Raw genomic sequence first — 24,759 nt, 5'->3', positions numbered from 1 at the left:
CAAATACAGGTGTGCCCATCCTGTAGCGTCATACCCAAGAAGACTCAACACTGTAGTCGCTGCCAAAGGTGCTTCAACAAAGTACTGAGTAAAGGCTCTGAGTACTTATGTAAATGTAATATTTCCGTTTTTTTAGTGCATTTGCAAAAAATAAAAATAAACTGTTTTTGCTTTGTCATTATGGGTTATTTTTTGTAGATTGATGAGGGGGAAACAATATTTAATCTATTTCAGAATAAGGCTGTAACGTAACAAAATGTGGAAACTGTCAAGGGGTTTGAATATTTTTAGACTGCACTGTAAATACAAATGTGTCTCCAACAGGGTTATCTTGGGCACAGCATTGGCCTACCATATGAAGGCTAAATCCTAACTAGTTGAACACAACATCCATTTTTCTCTGGATGTCACCTTATGGAATATAGGGAAATAAAATCAGTTCCTGAGAAACATTTCAATCATGTGACAAACTCTTTCCACGGAGGGCCGAGTGTCTGCGGGTCTTCGCCCCTCCCTTGTACTTGATTGATGAATCAAGGTCACTAATTATTAAGAACTTCCCTCACCTGGTTGTCTAGGTCTTAATTAAAAGGGGGGAAACACAGACACTAGGCCATCCGTGGAATGAGTTTGACACCCCTGATTTACATCCTTAGAAAGAATGTGGAGCCTGTCTGAACACGCTATGACTCGGTAGACTTCACAGTGTACTACACACCCTAGTAAAACTACGTCAGAGTACACCAAAAGGCCTTCATGAATTTACAGCAACAGCTGTAATCTCTCCTCACAGAGCCATTAGGTTTTGTGTTCGGATTGAGACATAAAACCTATCAGTCAATACACATGTATTATTCCAGCACTAGAGTGGTTTAAATGCAAGACTGAGTATGATGTGGTTATTTACCACCAATGTGATCCTCGGCTGTACAGAGGTTCCTATAATAAGGCTTTTGTCAACAACCACTTTTCACACTGACAACATGCCCAGGGTGTAAGTCTCCCATGACTGTTACAGCATCCCTATTCAATACACTCCTCCATGCGTGCGAGCATGTGCCTGCGTATGTGTACATGCCTTTGCGAGAAAGAAACAGACAAAAGGATGAGGGAATGTGTGCTTAGATAATGTGTCATGTGTATAATTTGAACAATGAGTTATACATTGCGGATTTGAAGAAGACAGTGTTTCAATAACATTAGTGAGTTTGAAGGAGTACAGATATTCTCCGGTCTCTGTTGTTTAGGCCCATTACAGGTCTATCAAGGCTGGGAGACAAACAATCTCACAGAGACTTTCAAGCAGAGAGCTTCTCTACCTCAACAACAACATGGGCAATGATGTCAGAGCATCAATCCACTCTAGGCTACATAGACAGATCAGGTTTAAGACAGCTGTTTAAGTCATTTAGAGGTGAGGTCATCTTCTGGCATTGTAGTAACAACTTATTTCCTCATGGGCTATTCCTCTGTGCTTTCCTACTTTACTAACCATGAGCAATAGCAACAGGGACATACAGTTGTGGCCAAATATATTGTCACCCTTGCATTTTGCTGCATCTTTCAACTGGCAATTTGGCCGACTTTTAAGCAGCAAACGTCTCTAATTCTTCAATGTTTGAAGGGTGACCTCCACCAACTGCTGTTTTCAGATCTCGCCATAGGTTATGGATGTGATTCAGGTCTGGCCACTCCAGAACCTCTTCTTGAACCATTCATGGGTGTTTTTTTATGTGTGTTTGGGGTCGTCCTGCTGGGAGACCCACAACCTTCAACGGAGACCCAGTTTTTGGACACTGGGTTGAACATTGGTCTCCAAAACACCTGATAATCTGCTGATTTCATGATGCCTTGCACATTTAAGGTTCCCAGTACCAGAGGCAGACAAATCAACCCGCACAGCATTAGCAAACCTCCCCCATTTGATTGTAGGGAGGGTATTATTTTCATTAAATGCTACATTTGGTTGTCAGTAAACACAGTGCTGATCTGTATGGCCAAAAAGCTCACATTTTGTTTCACTTGTCCACAGAACATTTCCCCCACGATTTAGTCTTGTTTGATTGGGTTTTTGAGAAGTACAAATCTTTTGTCTTCTTCAGCAGTGGGGTCTTCCTATGTTTTTCCAATGACCAATTGAGCCATTCATACATTCTCCCTACAATCAAACATGGGGAGGTTTGATAATGCTGTTTCAAAAGGGAGTACATTATGAAGATTGGAGAAGCAGTTTCTGCCTCTAATTACCCCCGATCACGCTAGGCGATATCCTGGCGACGTTGGCTAGCTAAGCTCACGCACATCGGTCAAACGGTCGTCTCGCGCCAAACTGCACAGTTTGCAGGCCGTCAAATCAAAAGGCACTCCTTCAATATAAAAGTTGTTTTGACTAAAACACTTTCACAAGGTTGAAGCAATAACATGTTCAACTACTTAAGACATTGGCTCCAATCTAGGTTCTGCCTTTAGATTTAGAGAACATGAACAATTTAAGGAAGAATGTTTCACTTCTCAAACCCCAAACCCCGGCCACATCTGCTTAGTCTGCTTCGCAAGCATTTCTGGAAATCGTGCACCTGGTTTTAGAAACTCTGTGGCTGTTGGGTCACATTGCTGCCTCTGTCACTGGAGGCCTTGAACGTGTGCAGGATATCATGAACTCAGCAGATTATCAAGATGTTTTGGAGTGCAATGTTCATGATTTCTTTTGGAAAAGTGCAAGGGTGACAATTTATTTGCCCGCGATTGTCCATGCAGTGGAAAAGATAGCTATTTATAATCTGTGCTCTTGCCACTTACATAGATACAGGAACCGAAAGAAAATGTCTATTTCAACTTTATCTTGTTAGCGTGTGTAACAGGCAGGCATGGCAGTAACAGAATACATAATCAAGACTCATCAAACGACGCAACATGTTATGTAATGCACAGTATATGCTTATGTCACATGGATAGTTGACCTGTGGTCGATAAGAGAAAGAGTGAATGTGTCAAGTCATTGTCCTGCCCCTTTCTTACGGTCTACCTCCTTACACAGTTAGTGTAACATAATCAAATGGACATACAGGGTTTCTATATACACACACACACACACACACACACACACACACACACACACACACACACACACACACACACACACACACACACACACACACACACACACACACACACACACACACACACACACACACACACACACACACACACACACACACACACACACACACACACACACACACACACACACACACACACACACACGGGTTGTCCTACCTATATCTAATAATGGTATACCGGTGTATCTGGCGGAATGAAGGACCATGTAAAAAACTGTTGGTAGCTAAATCCGTCTAGAAGGACCATGTTGAAACGGTTGGCTGGTATGCCCTCACCTTCTGAGCAGTCGGCTATGAATGCCCCCATATTGGTTTGGTTCTGCCCACTATAGTACGGTCTGGTCAGAACATGATGTTGAGGCCCATACTGAACACTTGGAAACAGCTATGTGTGTTGGGGACCATTTGAATATGTTTATACACTACAATCACCAAAGGTATGTGGACACCTGCTCATTGAACAGCTCATTCCAAAGTCATGGGCATTAATATGCTGCCCCCTTTGCTGCTATAACACCACAAGTGCATTAGTGAGGTCAGGGCTCTGTGCAGGCCAGTATAGTTCTTCCACAAAGATCTCGACAAACCATTTCTGCATGGACCTCGTTTTGTGTTTGTGGGAATTGTCATGCTGAAACAGGAAAGGGCATTCCCTAAACTGTTGCCACAAAATTGGAAGCACAGGATCGTCTAGAATGTCATTGTATGCTGTAGCGTTAAAATTTCCCTCCATTGGAATTATGGGGCCTAGCCCAAACCATGAAAGACAGTCCCAGACCATGATTACTTCTCCACCTAACTTTACAGTTGGCACTATGCATGAGGGCAGGTAGCATTCTCCTGGCATCCGCCAGACCAAGATTCGTCCATCAAACTGCCAGATGGTGAAGCGTGATTCATCACTCCAGAGAACGTGTTTCCACTGCTCCATAGCCCAATGGCGGTGAGCTTTACACGACTCCAGCCGACGCTTGGCATTGAGCATGGTGATCTTAGGCTTGTGTGGCTGCTCGGCCATGGAAACCCATTTCATGAAGCTCACTACAAATGGTTGTACTGCGGATGTTGCTCCCAGAGGCAGTTTGGAACTTGGTAATGAGCGTTGCAACCTGAGGACAGACGATTTTTACATGCTCCAGCACTCGGTGGTCCCATTCTGTGAGCTTGTGTGGCCTACCACTTCGCGGCTGAGCCGTTGTTGGTCGTAGGTAGCATCCTATGACGGTCCCAGGTTGAGTCGCTGAGCTCTTCAGTAAGGTCATTCTACTGCCAATGTTTGTCTATGGCGATTGCATGGCTGTGTGCTGGATTCTGATACACCTATCAGCAACGGGTGTGGCTGAAATAGCCGAATCCATCAATTTGAAGGGTTGTCCACATACTTTGGTATATGTCTGATTGTGGTAAATCGAATGACTTGTACTATTATTGTTGTGGTTCTAGAAGACAAATATCTGCACACATGTAAACAGTATTAGTTAAGGGTTATAACTATGCAATATACATACAGTACCAGTCAAAAGTTTGGACACACCTACTCATTCATGGGCTTTTCTTTATTTTTACTATTTTCTACTTTGTAGAATAATACTGAAGACAAACTACGAAATAACACATCTGGAATCATGTACAGTAGTAAGAAAAAGTATTTTATATTTGAGATTCTTCGAAGTAGCCATCCTTTGACAACTTTGCATACTCTTAGCATTCTCTCAACCAACTTCACCTGGAATGCTATTCCAACCGTCTTGAAGGAGTTCCCACATATGCTGAGCACTTGTTGGCCGCTTTTCCTTCACTCTGCGGTCCAACTCATCCCAAACCATCTCAATTGGGTTAAGGTCCGGTGATTGTGGAGGCCAGATCTGATGAGGCACTCCATCGCTCTCATTCTTGGTCAATTAGCACTTACACAGCCTGGAGATGTGTTGGGTCATTGTCCTGTTGAAAAACAAATGATAGTCCCACTAAGCGCAAACCAGGTGGGATGGCATATCGCTGCAGAATGTGCCATGAATTCGAAATAAATCACTGACAGTGTCACCATCAAAGCAACCACACACCATAACACCTCCATGCTTCACGGTGGGAACCACACATGCGGAGATCATCTGTAAACCTACTATGCGTCACACAGCGGTTGGAACCAAAAATCTCCAATTTGGACTCATCAGACCAAAGGACAGATTTCCACCGGTCTAATGTCCATTGCTCGTGTTTCTTGGCCCAAGCAAGTCTCTTCTTCTTCTTCTTGTCCTTTAGTAGTGTTTTTTTGCAGCAATTTGACCATGAAGGCCTGACTCACACAGTCTCCTCTGAACAATTGATGTTGAGATGTATCTGTTACTTGAACTCCGTGAAGCATTTATTGGGCTGCAATTTCTGAGGCTGGTAACTCTAATGAATTTATCCTCTGCAGAGGTAAATCTGGGTCTTTCTTTCCTGTGGTGGTCCTCATGAGAACCAGTTTCAACTTTCAAAGTTCTTGAAATGTTCCAGATTGACTGACCTTCATGTCTTAAAGTAACGATGGACTGTCGTTTCTCTTTGCTTATTTGAGCTGTTCTTGCCATAATATGGTCTTTGTATTTTACCAAACAGGGCTATCTTCTGTATACCACCCCTACCATGACACATCACAACTGATTGGCTCAAACACATTAAAGAAATAAATTCCGCAAATTAACTTTTAACAAGGCACACCTATTCATTTCAAATGGATTCCAGGTGACTACCTCATGAAGCTGGTTGAGAGAATACCAAGAGTGTGCAAAGCTGTCATCAAGGCAAAGGGTGGCTATTTGAAGAATCTGAAATATAAAATACAATGTAGAAAATAGTCCAAATTAAGAAGAACCCTTGAATGAGTAGCTGCATCCAAACTTTTGACTGGTACTGTACATGTAGATGATTAATTGACAAACAGCATTAAGCTTACAACATGTCTATAAAGGGCTATAAACACAGCATCAACATAAACATTCACTCTTGGAGAGAGAGAAAAACAAATTACTTGGATTGACAACCTCTCTCCAGCCTGGTGCGAGAATCTGCAATTTTATCAGATCTGGCAAGGTGCCACAGGGTCATAAATTACTCAGAGCATGAGCAAGCGCCAAGAACAGTCTGTGATGAATTTAGAAGCTCATCCAAGGCAATAAACCTCTTCATTTTTTAAAATTAACTAGGCAAGTCAGATAAGAACAAATTGTTATTTACAATGACAGCCTACGGCGGCCAAACCCGGACGATGCTGGGCCAATTGTGCGCCGCTTTATGGGACAACTCCCAATCATGGCCAGATGTGTTACAGCCTGGATAATAAAAGGCAACTATGGAAAAAGCTGAGATAGCGTGTGCATGCCAAAGACTGTTTGGGGTGAAACGGTTCGTGTATTCTTATCGAACCGTTCGGAACAGGGTCCAGGGTGCACTGTACACACTGCGAACTGAACAATACATTAATCATATAGCTAGGAAAATATATACATATTTAATTGTAATTTTTTATTTTTATTATTGCATAAACCAATGGCGTATAAATTAACGTGGGAAAAATATCCACTTAAGTAATAAAGTTGTCTTAAAAAAATAAAAAAGTTTCGACTTGTAGCTGTATGCAGCTCTGCTCATTAGTTATTTCACTCCAGCAGGAACAGAGCTGAGAGACCGTTGTAGCAGCAATTGGCTTACGAAGGAATTAGCAGTTAGCTACATGCAAAGGAGCAACATGGCAAGCATTGACGAGCCAGAACTAGAAGACACCCCAGTATCATTCAGGTCTGCCATCTGGGAACATTTCGGTTTCCCTGTAAACTGTAACAAGGATGGCCAACGAGTGGTGGATTAAACATCTACAACATGTAGGCTCTGTTCATTGCCGATAGCCTATTTAAGTGATAATACGAGTAACATGACTACTCATTTGCGCCGGCATCACCCAAAAGTGCCAATCTGTGGGGCTTGGTGAAACACAGCGATAGCAAAATTCATAGCGGCAGATATGAGACCCTTCTCTGTGTTAGAGAATACGGGATTCAGAAACATGTTTAACGTGTATTAATCTAGCATCTCAAAAAGCAATGTCATTGAATCCATTATTTTGCCTTCTAGCAAAGATCAGGAGGGTGGTAATCCTTCTTTCATAACAGCACAACTGCTGCACATGTTTTCAAGACACAACAGGAGATGCTGGAGCTGCCAAACTACCAACTAATTCAAGATGTCCCTACTAGATGGATTTCAAGCCATGACATGGTTGAGAGATACCTTGAGCAGAAAGTTGCAGTGTGTTCTTACACTGACTGATCAAGCTGTGAGGAAGAATGTCAAAGATAGTGACTTTGTCTGAAAATGACATAAGACTAGCAGAGGAAGTTATCAAAGTGTGCAAACGTCTCAAAACAGTCACAACACTGATATGCACCAAGAGCATTTCATCGGTTTCCATGGTCAAGCCTATGAAAAACAATGATCCTGAACTCAACGGTGGCATCCGATGAAGATGAACATGCAGGAAGGGATGTCAAGACTGTGATCAGAGTTAACCTGGAGCCTAGATATGCTGACCCTGGTGGTGTCTAAGACTTCTTACACAAGAGCACCGCTTTGGACCCCCGGTTCTAGTCCCTGCTGCACCTGGATGCTACTGCTCGTCTGAGAGTCGACAATGAACTCACAGCAGAGATTGTGACCAACATACAACAGGTATTGTATTTATTTTGTTCACGTGACATTTATTATTTGATTAATTAGTGATTTAACAATTCATTACAAAGTAATAATTGTAATTGTCATAATAGTGTCTGATATATATTTCTAACAACAAATCATATTTTTAAAGGCACTTAAAAGATAGATGAAAATTCCTAATTTAATTCTACAGGGTCAAGCCACAGATCCACGAGCCAACCCCTCTCCAGAGACGGCAGACGTTCTCCTCCAGAAAAGAAGTCTGCCATGGCGGAGCATTTTGGGGAGTTGTTCACGACCCAGGAGCAGAGAACCAACTCAAAGGTCAAGGTCATAGAGGAGGAGGTGACCTCATACAGGGAAGTGGACTGTATTCCCCTGGATGCTGATCCACTTACATGGTGGAAGACCAAAGGGTTAACATGTTGCCATGTTAGCAAGGTGCTACCTGGCTGTGCCTGGGACCTCTGTCCCTAGCGAGAGGATATTCTCCACAGCCCCTCTGACATTGTCACAGCAAGCTGATCTGTGCTAGCTGCAGATAATGTGGATAGACTAATCTTCTTAAAGAAAATCTTGAAAATCTGATGAAAATGTTGTTATTTTTTCCAAGTAACCAGTCTCAAGTGGTCCACGTTTGTTTAAGACACTGCTATGGGACTTAATTTTGATATATGCTGCTGGACTATGCACTCTTGTTGAAGTTCTGTTTTAAATGACTATTTAATTTCATGTTATAAGACAGGCACTGCTGTTTTTTGTTGTCCCTTTGTTTCTATCTGCTCCTGGGAATTCAAGCTACCCATGTTTACTATTATAATAAATGGAAAATGGAAATACAAATGACATATTTCTCAGGCGTTTATTTTGTCGATGCATTGAAACCGTACCGAACCTTGACACCACTGCACCGTACCGAACCTTGACACCACTGTACCGTACCGAACCTTGACACCACTGTACAGTACCGAACCTTGACACCACTGTACCGTACCGTACCTTGACACCACTGTACCGTACCGTACCTTGACACCACTGTACCGTACCGAACCTTGACACCACTGTACCGTACCTTGACACCACTGTACCGTACCGTACCTTGACACCACTGTACCGTACCTTGACACCACTGTACCGTACCTTGACACCACTGTACCGTACCTTGACACCACTGTACCGTATCGTACCGAACCATGAGAACCGTTTTAGCCCTACTGTTTTAACAATACAACAATTAAACCACTTCTACAATAGTACTTGTGCAATCAATGCAATAAAGACACTTATGGCAATACAAAATAATACTATATTCAATAAACAATACACAAACCAGTATTGGCAACTCTAACATTCAAATAAATGTTACAGCCATCCAGTAGAACATATGGTTGAAACTTATCAAAGTAACATTAAGTAATTAGTGGTAATTATTATTATTAGAAAGCATGCAACACCCCCATTAAAACGCCCCTGCAACTTAAATTTCAATGCAAGCACATCATTCAGAGACATTTGTGTCACTGTCGACAATAAAAAGTTATCTGAAACATGAGTCTTCTCCCTTCGGAAGACGATAACACTCTGACCTGAATGGGCGGGTGCAAGTGTCTACTAGATGAGCATTTCCAAGCGCTCTAATTGGTTGGGAATGGCAGGGCTAGGATAACTAAGGTAGGCTGAGCAGCCAACCTAACGGGATTTAAGGGAAACTGAAGGGCCTGTGAAGGGAAGTTAGGTAGAGGGGAATTTTTTTACTGGTGTTATATTTTGTTTATGTTATACTCTACATACACAGTACATATCCTACAGCCTAACACATTAATCAGTCTGATTCCACCAGTAAAGCACATACCAATTCAACCATCCATCACCACAGTGGCATGTTATCTAATACTCATTATAAACTTAGTGGTTCGAACCCTGAATGCTCGTTGGCTGAAAGACCTGATATCAGACCATATACCATGGGTATGACAAAAAAAGTGTACTGGTCTAATTACATTGGTAATCTGATAATATTTGTGGAATATAAAAATACTTGCTTGATATATGTTTTACAGTTTCTTTAAATACTTTGAAAATGCAATGTATTTCAATGTGAAAACTGAAATGGTCTGTCTATTTATTATTTTTCCATTTTAGTAGACACTCTTATCCAGAGCAACTTACATTAGTGAGTGCATCATTTTTCATACTGGTCCCCCGTGGGAATCAAACTGTCACGGATCCCTCCGGAACTTTCAATACGCACACCTGTCCCCTATTCACACTGATTAGTACTTGTATAAGTGTGCCATTTGGTTTCCATTGGGTGGTCGATTATTGCTCCAATGTTTGTTGGTGCGTGCGAGTACCTGTTTTTGTGCCATTGAGGATTGCGCAGATGATTACGGGTCTAGTCCCATGTGTTAATCATTGTGCTCGTGTGTTATTTATTCGAGCATACACAAAACAGCCCTTATTGTAAGTGTTTCTAAAATCCCAGATGGGAGAAATGAATAGTGGAAAAACGATTGGAACCATTTCCCTGTTTGCGCAATGGGTTTTATTGGTACAATGACTCATACTGTGGTACTCTGTTCCTTAAGTATACTGCATGCTATGTAAAACCTCAGTAAGTGACTGACAAAATATATCAATAGAAAATGTAGACCATCTAGGCCAGTGGTAGTCATTGCACGGCCCGCAGGCCGAGCCATTAATTTGTGGCTCGCTCTGATTTACCTATTTTCCATTCATAATACATAACAATGACGCAATTTCAATTAAATGTGTTTAATGCAGGCCTGAATCACTTTTGTTGAATATATCCATTGTTCCCTGGGCGGAAGATGGATAGCAGTATAGCACAGCTGTTGAACATAAAGGTCGAAATAGAACACAACTGCTCAGCTACAGCGACTGACACATATCAGTTTGCTACTAGCTCATTTTGCAGTCTGGTCGACATGGATCGATTTATTGTAAAAAAAGAAACGTAAATCCATTGACAATGAAAATGAGGGGGAAGCTATGAACGAACAACCGCCGGAGAACCAGGAAAATCAGGAAGATGGCGGCGGGGAAATGAAGCTAGCTAATGCAGCTCACGTAGCTAAGAGAGGTATGCGGTCGATTCAAGAAGAACACAGAAAGTTCCAAGAGAAATGGACAGACAAGTATTGTTTTGTACTGCATGATGGGTCTAGCTCACTGTCTTATTTGCCAGAAGGCAGTCAATTGTGTTAAACAAGCACATTTAGAGAGTGACATTTCCAGTCACGTCATGCCCACTTTGACAAAACATGTCCACCGGAAATTCTGTGAGTTGCTGGAGGAATACCAGACAGAATACGGCGACTTGATATTTCACAATGAGGTGAGATGTCTGTCTCCTGGCAGAATTTTGGATAGATTCCTCTCTCCTCCCTCAAAATCTGTGAATTTGTTGCAAGAAAGAGGAGAAGAACTAAAGTGGATGATCCACAGTTGATATTAAAGCTGGCTTTTTTAACTGACACCACCTGCCACCTGAACATGGTGAATCTCCAGCTCCAAGGGAAAGATAAAACTCTGGACAAAATGCTGCGTGTGGTCACAGCATTTCAAAATAAAAATCACCACACTGTTCATAACTGACAGACAGTTTGTTCATTTCCCAAAATGAAGCAGTCACCACATCCAACCCAGACATACCGCAACATTTTAGCTATGATGCATTTGTGCGTGTGTTGGAAGAGTTGAAGTTGGAGTTTGAGTCAAGATTCAAGGATATGATGGAGTACAAGGAGTTTTTCAACTTCATTGAGAACCCCTTCCATGCGCCAATGGCATCTCTGACCCCAGTCATCACAGCCCTCTGTCCTGACCGTGCTGACATAGAGAGTGAGCTGCAGGCAAATTACACATTTCAAAGTGAACTAAGATCAGGTGTTACCCATTTCTGGAGCCTTGTGTAAGACCCAGAGTATCCACTTCTGAAGCATCCACTTCTGAAGCAGTGTGTGCAAAAGGTAAACATTTTTGTCAGCACTTATTTATGTGAAGCAAAATGTTCAACAATGTACATTGTGAAACAAAAACAGAGAAACCGACTGACCAATGCACATCTGGATTGCCTCACAAGAATAGCAGCAACAGACGAAACATTAAGAATGAATTCAGTCAAGGAGCAGAAGGGACATTTTCACTCATCCAACTGCTGAGGTAACCCTTAATATGGGTCTTATACATGTGACGTAGCCTATTATATATATATGTGTGTGTGTGTGTGTGTGTGTGTGTGTGTGTGTGTGTGTGTGTGTGTGTGTGTGTGTGTGTGTGTGTGTGTGTGTGTGTGTGTGTGTGTGTGTGTGTGTGTGTGTGTGTGTGTGTGTGTGTGTGTGTGTGTGTGTGTGTGTGTGTGTGTGTGTGTGTGTGTCCCTTTATCAGGACCCTGTCTTTCAAAGATAATCCATAAAAATCCAAATAACTTCACAGACCTTCATTGTAAAGTGTTTAAACACTGCTTCCCATGCTTGTTCAATGAACCATAAACAATTAATGAACATGCACCTGTTGAACAGTCGTTAAGACACTAACATCGTACAGACGGTAGGCAATTGAGGTTACAGTTATAAAAACTTAGGACACTAAAGGCCTTTCTACTGACTGAAAAACACCAAAAGAAAGATGCACAGTGTCTCTGCTCATCTGCGTGAAAGTGCCTTAGTTATGCTGCAAGGAGGCATGAGGACTGCAGATGTGGCCAAGGCAATAAATTGCAATGTCCGTACTGTGAGACGCCTAAGACAGGTAGACAGGACGGACAGCTGATCGTCCTCGCAGTGGCAGACCACGTGTAACAACACCTGCACAGGATCGGTACATCCGAACATCACACCTGTGGGACAGGTATAGGATGGCAACAACTGCCCGAATTACACCAGGAACGCACAATCCCTCCATCAGTGCTCAGACTGTCCGCAATAGGCTGAGTGAGGCTGGGCTGAGGGCTTGTAGGCCTGTTGTAGTAAGGCATGTCCTCACCAGACATAACCGGCAACAACGTCGCCTATGGGCACAAACTCACCATCGATGGACCAGACAGGACTGGCAAAAAGTGCTCTTCACTGACGAGTCGCGGTTCCAGATTCGCGTTTATCGTCGAAGGAATGAGCGTTACACTGAGGCCTGTACTCTGGAGCAGGATTGATTTGGTCTGGGGCGGTGTGTCACAGCATCATCAGACTGAACTTGTCATTTCAGGCAATCTGAACGCTGTGCATTACAGGGAAGACATCCTCCTCCCTCACGTGGTACCCTTCCTGCAGGCTCATCCTGACATGACCCTCCAGCATGACAATGCCACTAGCAATACTGCTCATTCTGTGCATGATTTCCTGTAAGAAGAGAATGTCAGCGTTCTGCCATGGCCAGCAAAGAGCCCGGATCTCAATCCCATTGTGCATGTCTGGGACTTGTTGGATCGGAGGGTGAGGGCTAGGGCCATTCCCCCCAGAAATGTCTGGGAACTTGCAGGTGCCTTGGTGTGGTAACATCTCACATCTCACAGCAAGAACTGGCAAATCTGATGCAGTCCATGAGGAGGAGATGCACTGGAAGTACTTAATGCAGCTGGTGGCCACACCAGATACTGACTGTTACTTTTGATGCCCCCCCGTTAGTCACACATCTGTTTAACTTGTTCAGTTTGTCTCAGTTGTTGAATCTTGTTATGTTCATACAAATATTTACACATGTTAGGACTGCTGAAAATAACGCAGTTGACAGTGAGGACGTGTTTTTTTTTACTGAGTTTATATATTTGTGATGTGCTGTAATCAAATCAATTGCATGTGCTCTATTGCTCCGAATTTGCTCTCAATTGAGAATATTGGTAGAAAAAGTACAACAAATTTAAGTTCTGTGCCGGCCTCTGAATGATTGTCTGAACCCAAAGTGGCCCCCTTACAAAAAATAGTGAGTAACACCGATCTAGGCTATGCATTCTCCATTTAACGTGTTGCTCGGCGAGGCTTGTGCAAATTAATAGGTTAATTGCGCAATGACGGCAGTTCTGCTGTAGTAGTAGACTGGGACTCCTTAAAAACTTGCCACTTTGTCCGAAGTGATTTTCGTAGCAGTGTTAGGAAAGCATTTTCGCTAACCTTAACCTAATTCTCCTAACCTGCTGCGTGATTTCTCCTAACCTGTAGACTACCTTTCGTTTCTTCTAACCATGTGCATCCGGGGTTTTAGAATCAAACAGATGAATTAACGAAGTGAAACCTTACCATATAAACAAAGTAGCCGAGTGAACTGGTATATTTCCTAAATACAAGAACGTGGTTGAGTAATACGAGTGAATAATTTACTGCAAAATTCGCTTTGCCTGACACATTATGTTCTTCATTTGTAACTTACCTTTGGTTTGTTAAATACTATTTGCTCTGTAAAGTGTTCTGCCATTGTGAAAGCTCTCCTGTGACTGCCGATGAATGTGAAACTGCTGATAGCACAGAATGAATGGCGCGACTTCAAGCTTCTCCCGGCCAGGACTAACGTTCCCATTATATAGGCAGGCCTACATGGCTAGCGCGACACGCCTTGATCCAACCCACCACAACACTGAGCACAGACGTGAATTCAACAGCTATTCCATGTTCCAGTCGGTATTTGGCATAAACGCGCTCGTAAATCGAGTTTCTCCACCTCTATACATCTATTAAGACCTATGGATATTTCATGGTTACAATGTTTCCACGATGTAACCAGTAGAATAGTTGTGGTGTGTAAGATTAGCAGCACAGGTTAATCCAATGCGTAGAGGGTTAACAATGACCTGATTAGGCCTATATCCTGTCCAGAGCTACTATAGCCAGGACTGTACTTCTGGTAAGGAAACACATAAAGGCCTATTGATGATGATAAATGTTACATCAAAACCATTACATTTGTATTGGTGGTGCCACACTGTGGTGTAAGGGAAATGGGTACATCCATGGGACCCATGTGTCAGGTCCTCTTACAGGAGCTTGTGGGGCCTGCCCTGGGGCCACTATTGAATGTGCTCTTCTTTGAGTTAAAGATCAGCATGATGAGCATATTATGACAGGTTCCATGTTTGTCAGTCTTAACTGTGAGTTGTGCTTGATAAACTGACTGAGATGTACTCCCGACTCCCGATCACTGCCGGTTGTGATACAGCCTGGGATCGAACCAGGGTCTGTAGTGACAACTCTAGCACTGAGATGCAATACCTTAGACCGCTGTGCCACTCGGGGAAAAAACAGTTGCAGTTGCATATTTTTTTGTATAATGCCTATTATTTGACACAGATTATTTAGGTTATAAAAGTGAAACAGTGTGGTGTGAAATTCACAACACTATTAGGATGTAGCACCCCCCTGTGGTTGTAATCTGAAGGCTGCCTTCAAATATACATGGTTCTATAGTATATACCGTTAAAAACCGGTGACTGTAGTGTACAATGGGAAACATACACATTTTAAGACACTAGACTGCCAATGACTTCCAACTTCAATCAAACCTCACAATTGTGTAGTTTTTTTTCTACTCCGGCACAGGTTGCTTCCTCCACATATTACATTAATGCCCTTGGGACCTCCAAGATTCAACCCTTTAGGTTTGCAAGGTATGTTAACATAGATAAGAGAGGTTGTCACAATTTAAATTCCCATGAGTATGCAGTTAAAGGGGCAATCAGCAGTTGCTACATCCACTTTTGGACTTAATGACACGTGTCCATTGATTCTGGAAGAATATAACTTTTAAATGCCTCATGAGTTTAGTTCAACTGTTGTACCCCATCAGAACCCAAAATATAAACTTGTTTTACTCCAGTGTTTGTTAACAAAGTAAATCTAAACAAATGCTATACAGCCTCAAAGCATGGTTAAAACTATACTTTTGATATCATGTATGGTCAGTCCTTGCAGCCATACCTCTGTCTATGAGTTTAAGAGGGGTTACATTTCTCAGCCCCCATTCCAAAACAGGGGTGGGGAGCATGCTTTGTTATTATTTCTACTGCTGATTGCCACTAATGAAATATTTCTGAATTGTGAACAGGGTTTCAGTCATCTATTAGTTTCAAAGGTATCACCGCCTGGTATGGGGCCAAGCTTCCTGGCGTCCAGCACCTCTATACCAGGCGGTGTCAGAGGAAGGCCCAAAAAATTGCCAAGGACTCCAGCCACCCTAGTTATAGACTGTTCTCTCTGCTACCGCACGGCAGGCGGTACCGGAGCGCCAAGTCTAGGTTAAAAAGGCTTCTTAACAGCTTCTACCCCCAGCCATAAGACTCTTGAACAGTTAATCAAATGACTACCCTGACTATTTGCATTGTACCCACCCCATCCCTCATTTTTACACTGCTGCTACTCTCTGTTTATTATCCATGCATAGTCACTTTACCTCTGCCTACATGTACATATTACCTCAATTACCTCGACTAACCTGTGCCCCCGCACATTGACTCTGTACCGGAACCCCCTGTATATAGCCTCCACATTAACTCTGTACCGGAACCCCCTGTATATAGCCTCCACATTGACTCTGTACCAGAACCCCCTGTATATAGCCTCCACATTGACTCTGTACCGGAACCCCCTGTATATAGCCTCCACATTGACTCTGTACCGGAACCCCCTGTATATAGCCTCCACATTGACTCTGTACCGGAACCCCCTGTATATAGCCTCCACATTGACTCTGTACCGGAACCCCCTGTATATAGCCTCCACATTGACTCTGTACCGGAACCCCCTGTATATAGCCTCCACATTGACTCTGTACCGGAACCCCTGTATATAGCCTCCACATTGACTCTGTACCGGAACCCCCTGTATATAGCCTCCACATTGACTCTGTACCGGAACCCCCTGTATGTAGCCTCCACATTGACTCTGTACCGGAACCCCCTGTATATAGCCTCCACATTGACTCTGTACCGGAACCCCTGTTTATAGCCTCCACATTGACTCTGTACCGGAACCCCTGTATATAGCCTCCACATTGACTCTGTACCGGAACCCCCTGTATATAACCTCCACATTAACTCTGTACCAGAACCCCCTGTATATAGCCTCCACATTGACTCTGTACCGGAACCCCCTGTATGTAGCCTCCACATTGACTCTGTACCGGAACCCCCTGTATATAGCCTCCACATTGACTCTGTACCGGTACCCCCTGTATATAGCCTCCACATTGACTCTGGACCGGTACCCCCTGTATATAACCTCCACATTGACTCTGTACCGGTACCCCCTGTATAAAGCCTCCACATTGACTCTGTACCGGTACCCCCTGTATATAGCCTCCAAATTGACTCTGTACCAGAACCCCCTGTATATAGCCTCCACATTGACTCTGTACCGGAACCCCCTGTATGTAGCCTCCACATTGACTCTGTACCGGAACCCCCTGTATATAGCCTCCACATTGACTCTGTACCGGTACCCCCTGTATATAGCCTCCACATTGACTCTGGACCGGTACCCCCTGTATATAACCTCCACATTGACTCTGTACCGGTACCCCCTGTATAAAGCCTCCACATTGACTCTGTACCGGTACCCCCTGTATAAAGCCTCCACATTGACTCTGTACCGGAACCCCCTGTATATAGCCTCCACATTGACTCTGTACCGGAACCCCCTGTATGTAGCCTGCACATTGACTCTGTACCGGAACCCCCTGTATTATAGCCTCCACATTGACTCTGTACCGGAACCCCCTGTATATAGCCTGCACATTGACTCTGTACCGGAACCCCCTGTATATAGCCTCCACATTGACTCTGTACAGGAACCCCCTGTATGTAGCCTGCACATTGACTCTGTACCGGAACCCCCTGTATATAGCCTCCACATTGACTCTGTACCGGAACCCCCTGTATAAAGCCTCGCTACTGTTATTTTATTGTTGCTCCTTAATTATTTGTTATATTTCTATTATACTTTTTTTTCTTTTTTTTCTTCTTAAAACTGCATTGTTGGTTAGGGGCTTGTAAAGTATACGTTTCACTGTAAGGTATTTGGCGCATGTGACAAATAACATGTGATTTGATTTGATTTTGATTTGAACGTTCAGTCATACTTATTTATGCAAATGTAAAGAGTTCCTGGTAAGATTAATAAGTACTAGTAGTGTTAAATACTACTACTACTTAATACTACTACTTCTTACAGTATTAGTCCTACCAGGAACTCTTTACATTTGCATAGATACAGTAAGTATGACTGAACTTTATGAGCCTCACTATTATGATCATCTTTAGATGTATTTTATCATTGTAATCTACTGTAGTATTCCTACGTATTTGATATACAGGTAGCCTACTGTATCACATTTTGTCAACATGAACTGATCATCATAGGCTTCATATTCACAGTACATGTTTAACCTGTGTTGTGTGTGATACATCAAAAAGCAGTTGTATATGTCTCATGTTGTTTTTGTTCTATACAAAACAGAGATTTGTTTTGTGTTCAAGTTGATTGAGTCTGGTCATGTGTGTGATAGTGGTTACCCACAAATAAAAACATCTAAAATAAACTTTAAAGAAGTGAACTGTCCCTTTAAATAAAAAATGTCACACTTTACAACATGTACACATGTTCTCCTCCCTGGAGTGAGGGCTGAGACAAGAAAGAGCCAAAACCGCAAATAATCGGGATATTTAAGTATTATGGTTGTTGATACTAGTTCTGACAATGGTTTTGCCAAATCAAATTGAACAATTTTATGACAAAAGAACTGAAAACATGGCAAGAGACAAGGAACGTCACCTGACCTGGAATTATACTGGGTACTATATTAACTCGAAAGCATTGACTGGCTGTGTCATAGCCTGTTCAGAGTAATAAAACCTTCATAACACAGTGTTGCGGCCCTCATTGAATGTGTATCCTCATTGAGTTCAAACTCACAGTGAATGATTGATAATGCCATTCAAATTGTAAGTTACAAGTTGTAATTCAATGCCAGTGTGTGTCATTCTGGGGCCCTCAGCAACGAAAAGAGGTGTGATCCATCACACACGTTCCCGAGCTGAGCTTCTCTCACAGCAACTTTGTTGGCTGAAACATTCCCATAACATTCCATGTGCATTGTGTCACACAATATGTCATGCGTTTTCACAGCAGCCCACTACCGGACACATCTGTCATCACATGTTCATTCATTTTAGCAGTGGTTTGCATTGTAATAAAGGCTAAATCTCAGTTGAATTCTCAGTGGTTTCAGTGTGTTAGATGTCTTCAGTATGCTGTGTGCAGTACAGTACATCTCCACCACTGTAGTAAAGGGCACAGTCTCAGCTAAAAAATATTGACACAGCTCACCACATGTTAGGAAGTGGTCTCACAGATGAATTTGGTCCTTGGACCGTATTTATTTGTTCTCCAGTTATTTGTAGTAACTGCGGCTAGAAATGGATGTGTTGTTGGTTTAGGTGTGTCTGAATGCATTGCACACGGCTATTTCTACAGTATGTTACCTTTCCATAAACAGATGTAGTTATCTTTCCATAAGCAGATACCTTTGTGTACTGAAGGTTATTTGCGTAACCCCGGTACTCTGATATTATGAGTGAGATATCTCACAGTTGGCATTCACCGAATCTCTAAGCAGCTTGAAGAATCAATCATACATGTCTGTCAGAGACAGACAAGTCAAGTGGCGAATCAGGGAGCCCCTCATCTCATACTAAAGAGCCACTCTTGTGAGTAGGGGAATGTGGTGGGGATATCTCACTCATAATATCATAATATTCTCTTTCAATTATTTGTTTCAATATCTCACATATGGAATATATGGCCAACTCCCGTATCGCACATGCTTTCTGAAGCCAGGTATTCTCAAGGTTTCAATCCTCAAAGGACACTGAGGACACTGCGCCAAAGACTGTGTAGTGATGTCTAGCCGGTAGAACCTCAGAAAAGTATGAGGGGATGCCCAACAATCCGCATCGCAAATCTCCTGCAAGGAAATGCCCTTAAACAGGCGAGGCAATGGCAATTGTATTTGCTGCTGACCTTAGGCATAAATGCAGGTACCAACGGTGAGGTGAGCTGACATTGCGGATGGAAGGGCAACCAGTAAAGCAGTCTTAAAGAATAGATATGTTAGCAAAGCTCTCCCTTCACGAAATGACATAACAAGGGGTGTTTACCCACAGTCTTATTGTCGATGTCGATATGACAGGCCGTGATGGCAACTATGTAGACTTTAACAGTGGAGAACACCCTCCCTCTGTACAAAATGTCCTGCAGAAAGCATATAACCTCAGACACAAAGCATTGGAAAGGAATGATCTGCTTTTGGTCACACCGCTTCTCAAAAACGCACCAACTTTTTCCATACGGTGAGCTTGGCGAAGTAACCCTTAGCACTCTGGAAAGTCTACATGACAGAGAGATAGGCCTGTCGCATCCAGCATTAAAATCCCCCCTATTCAGAGCTTGCCATATCATTGTGGGGCTACCAAGATGAGGGATGAGCATTCGTCCCTCACTCTGGCTACAGTGGGGAGTGTGAGGTTGAGGGGAGGAAAAGCGTAAAGCAATACCCTCAGGCAAGGCTGTGCCAGTGCATCCACCCCCAGAGGTGTGTCTCCTGCTAGCGTGAAGAACAACGGGGAGTTTTCTTTGCAATGTGAAGAGATCTTTTTTATGTTTTTTTTTTGTTTTTTTGAGGGTGGATCAGCTTAATATTGGGGAAAGAATGTTCCTTCCAATGTAATTGTCTGCATCATTTCCAATCCCCCATATTTGTTGGGGTAAATATATATATCCATACACGCATGCATATATATACACATATATATATACACATACCTGTATAGACATACATACTTTTTTAAAGGATATACCTTTATTATTATTCCCCGCAAACCCTTCCGCCGATCCCCCAATTGGAGTAAACTAATAAACACTTCTGCTTCTACCTTCAATCCATACATCGTATACACACTCTACAGACACAGTCGACTTTACAATAGTTCTCTCTTGTTTGTTCTTAGTCCTTCCTCTATTTCTGATGTCCATCTAGTTTGATTTCTATTTGTAACTATGCTCTTTCACAAAATCTCCGAACCTATATACATTGTACAGATCCCTTATGCCCTACATTGTTTATCTTGTTATTAGTCTCACCCTTCTGCTCCACTCAACCCCTCCCATCTGTCTCTCAACATCATCCATTTCGGAGTTTTACTTGCCATATATTTTTCAACTGTGCTGTGATGCTTCACAAAATAATTGAACCTTCCTATTCTCATAGCTTCTGCAGATTGTAAATTAAAATATTTTTTTTTGCTAAAATAATTATTATATTATTGATTGATTGACTATGGCTTTTCAAATCACCGAGTATTGTTATCTGTAGTGTTAGTTCTAGGCAAATGTTGCAATTCTTCAGCCATTCCTGGACCTGTGACCAAAAATGAGCTACATATGGACAATACCAAAATAAACGATCTAATGACTCTGCCTCCTCACAGCAGAATCTGCAGAGCTGGGAAGATTGTATCCCCCCATATATATAACATTCTATTAGTTGAAAGAATTTTGTATCGTAATTTATATTGAAAACTTCTAAGTTTTGAATCCGGCGTTGTTTTGCATATCAATTCATAAACCATGTGCCATGGAATGGGTACATCGAATATCTCTTCCCAACTATTTTGCAATTTATAAGGCACAGCTGTCAGTTTTTTGGTCCTTAAATGAAATCGGTATGTGTTTTTATTTATCACACTTTTCTTTAACCATTTCTGTTCTTTAATATAGGGCCGGCATACAAGTTCCTTACTTTTTCCCCCTTCTACTTGCCTCTTCCATTTTTGTGGTAATGCTGCAATTAATCGGTTGTAATTTTGGGTAGAGCAGACATTTCCATGTCTGTGTTAGCTGCATGTGTAACATAACTCCACCAGTCCTATTTATGATATCATTCACTAAATGTATACCCTTTTTAAAAATTTCTTCGATACAGTTTTTTTAATCAATCGGTATATTTGATTTTAACCACAATATTTGTTGTACTGTTCTGTCCTTTCAGGTGGATTAAACTGAAATTGCAACCAACTTTCTAAGGCTTGTTTAAAAAATAAAGATATTTTGGAGATGATTTCCTTTTCAAACAACTGAAAGTGAGCAGGTGTAATCTGAATAAAGGGGAAAAGGCCCTTCCTGAATATAGGATGAGACATTCGTACCAATTGACTAGAGAACCAGTTTGGATTTAAGTATAACTTTTGTATGACTGATGCCTTTAGTGAGAGGTCTAATGCTTTAATATTGAATCATTTCTGCCCACCGAATTCATATTCGTTATATAAATAGGCCCTTTTAATTTTATCTGGTTTGCCGTTCCAAATAAAATTGAATATTTTTTGTTCATATAATTTAAAAAGCAGGTCACTAGGTGTAGGCAAAACTATAAGCAAATAGGTAAACTGTGATATAACTAAAGAGTTAATCAGGGTGATTTTTCCACAAATAGACAGGTATTTTCCTTTCCATGGTTGCAAGATCTTATCTATTTTTGCTAACTTTCTATAAAAAATTATTGGAGTGAGATCATTTCTTTCCTTAGGGATTTGTATACCGAGTAAGTCTACATCTCCGTCAGACCATTTAATTGGTAAACTACATGGTAATGTAAAATGTGAATTTTTTTGTGATCCAATATGTAATATGGTACATTTATCATAATTTGGTTTTAATCCAGAGAGGATAGCAAAAGTATCTAGATCCTCTAAGAGGCCGTGGAGAGACTCCAATTGTGGTTTTAAAAGAAAACATGAATCATCAGCGTACAATGACACCTTAGTTTTTAGGCCACGGATTTCTAATCCCTTAATATTATCGTTTGATCTAATCTTTGCAGCTAACATTTCGATGACAATAATAAACAGATACGCCGATAGTGGACAACCTTGTTTTACTCCTCTAGATATTTTAAAACTTTCTGAGATGTAGGCATTATTTATTATTTTACACCTATGGTTACTATATATAACCTTATTAACCCTTTTTATAAGAGATTCGACAAAATTGAAATATTCTAGGCATTTATATATAAACTCCAGTCGTACTTTATCAAAAGCCTTTTCAAAATCAGCTATGAAAACCAGGCCTGGTGTCCCCGATATTTCATAGTGTTCTATTGTTTCCTGTACTTGTCTTATATTATCTCCAATGTATCGTCCATGTAAAAAAAAACTGTCTGATTAGGATGAATAATATCTGACAATACTTTTTTAATTCTGTGTGCCAAGCATTTTGCTCTGATTTTTGCATCACAAGAAGAGATATATTGATTCTTGTTCATATCTCTCCCAGATTTGTTTCACCACTTGAGGATGGAATCTCCATTCCCCTTGTTGGAGATTCCCTGTGGACAATAAATCCACTCCTACGTTAAGTATGCCTGGGACATGAGTCGCGCAGTGTAGTGACAGTAGGTGTGCTTTGCTCAGCAGAATAATTCTGATTGATGGTCTGTGTAAGCACAGGGAGAGAGTGCCACCCTAGCGGTTAATGTATGCCACCACAGTCGTATTGTCTGTTTTAATCAAGGCGTGATAATTTCGAAGGGAGGGACGAAAGTGTCTCAGAGTAGGAAACACTGTCAGCAATTCAAGGTAGTTTATATGAGAAATTCAGCATTTTGGGATCCACAGTCCGTTTATTGAATTCCCCTCTTGAACAGCGCCCCAGCCCGTAAGTAACGCGTCACCACTATCCCCGTTGCCACTACCCCTAGGGGAGTGCCCAAAACAAAGACCAAGGGGCTCTTCCAGTGACAGAGAGCTGAAAGACAAGCAGAGGTCACCTCTATCTGACGGTTGAGGTGATGCTGTGTACACAGATGCTGGGCAGCACTGGAAGTCTCTCATCCTCAGTAGGCCAAGGGGTACTACTGAGATGGCGGACACCATCAACCCCAGCACTCAGACGCACGTACTGAATGTGACCCGAGCTCCCCCTGTGGAACAGGGAGAGGAAACGTTGGGACGACCCGATGCGGTCGCCAGAGGGTGTTGCCTGATTAGAGAGAGAATCCAGCATCACACCTAGGTCTTCTATTCCCTGTTTTGGCACAAAACACCTGTTTTTCCGATTGATATTGAACACTGGCTCGGAGACGTGGGATAGTCGTGTCTCGTAACACTTGCTCCCGGGATGGGGAGCAAAGCAGATGATTGTCTATGTAGACGGAGACTCTCAGCCCCTTGTTTCTCAGTGGTGTGAGAGCTGCCTCTATACACTTGATGAACATTCGGGGAGCTAGCGCCAGCCCAAATTGGACAGCGAGGTATTTGTTGGCTGTGCTTTGAAAAGCAAACCTTAAAAATCTCATGTGTGCTGGCAGGATGCTTATTTGAATTGTCCCACAGGTCAACTGAGAGGAAACAGTTGCTTTGACAAATAGAGAGAGACAGCACGTTGAACATAAGCATAATGGTGAGAACCCCTCCTCCCTTTTTGGGAACCCAGGAAGTACCGGGAGTAGAAGCCGAGGTGGCTCTCGGCGGCTGGTATCACCCTGATAACCCCTTTGTGTAATAAAGAGGAGCCATCCTGCTCTAGTATGCGTGTCAAGTCGCCAGTTGCTACTGGGTGGACTCAGAGCAAACTGCTGTCTCTACCCCTTCATAACCGTGGACCAGATCCAGGGCTGGACTGCACATGAGCGACAGTTCCCAGCTCTGGTGGTGAGTAGCCCACAGGTCAACAGACTCTAGCTCACTAGTGATGCCGCAGCACCTTCTGTATTTCTGCTCGGTGTCCTTGGCAATACGCTTGAATACAACAGAGGTGTACGCCAGGTAGCCATGATTCCCGGGTCTACAGGGCAGCCAGAAGTTGAAGGGGTCAACCTCCTTCTCCAAACAGTTCCTTTGGCTCGACAGGAGCGTCAAGGAAGTCTGCTTTCTCCTTGTCAGACAGGC

The 24,759-nt window shown here is 42.4% G+C and overlaps 1 protein-coding gene across 1 annotated transcript in view; it reads right to left on the bottom strand.

The window, feature by feature from the left end:
- Positions 1–14,357, bottom strand: part of LOC124046036 (adenosine deaminase-like) — a 31,459-nt gene extending 17,102 nt beyond the window's left edge. Inside the window, exon 1 of the mRNA XM_046365980.1 lies at positions 14,196–14,357. Coding sequence (XP_046221936.1) covers positions 14,196–14,342 — 147 coding nt within the window. The 5' untranslated portion in view covers positions 14,343–14,357. The remainder of the gene's footprint in view (positions 1–14,195) is intronic.
- Between the last annotated feature and the right edge of the window lie 10,402 nt (positions 14,358–24,759).

This window comes from Oncorhynchus gorbuscha, linkage group LG10 (genome assembly GCF_021184085.1).
Source record: "Oncorhynchus gorbuscha isolate QuinsamMale2020 ecotype Even-year linkage group LG10, OgorEven_v1.0, whole genome shotgun sequence".
In the NCBI taxonomy this organism is placed as follows: domain Eukaryota; kingdom Metazoa; phylum Chordata; class Actinopteri; order Salmoniformes; family Salmonidae; genus Oncorhynchus; species Oncorhynchus gorbuscha.
The sequence above is the reverse complement of the archived record's forward strand: the minus strand, read 5'-3'. Positions and strand labels throughout refer to the sequence as shown.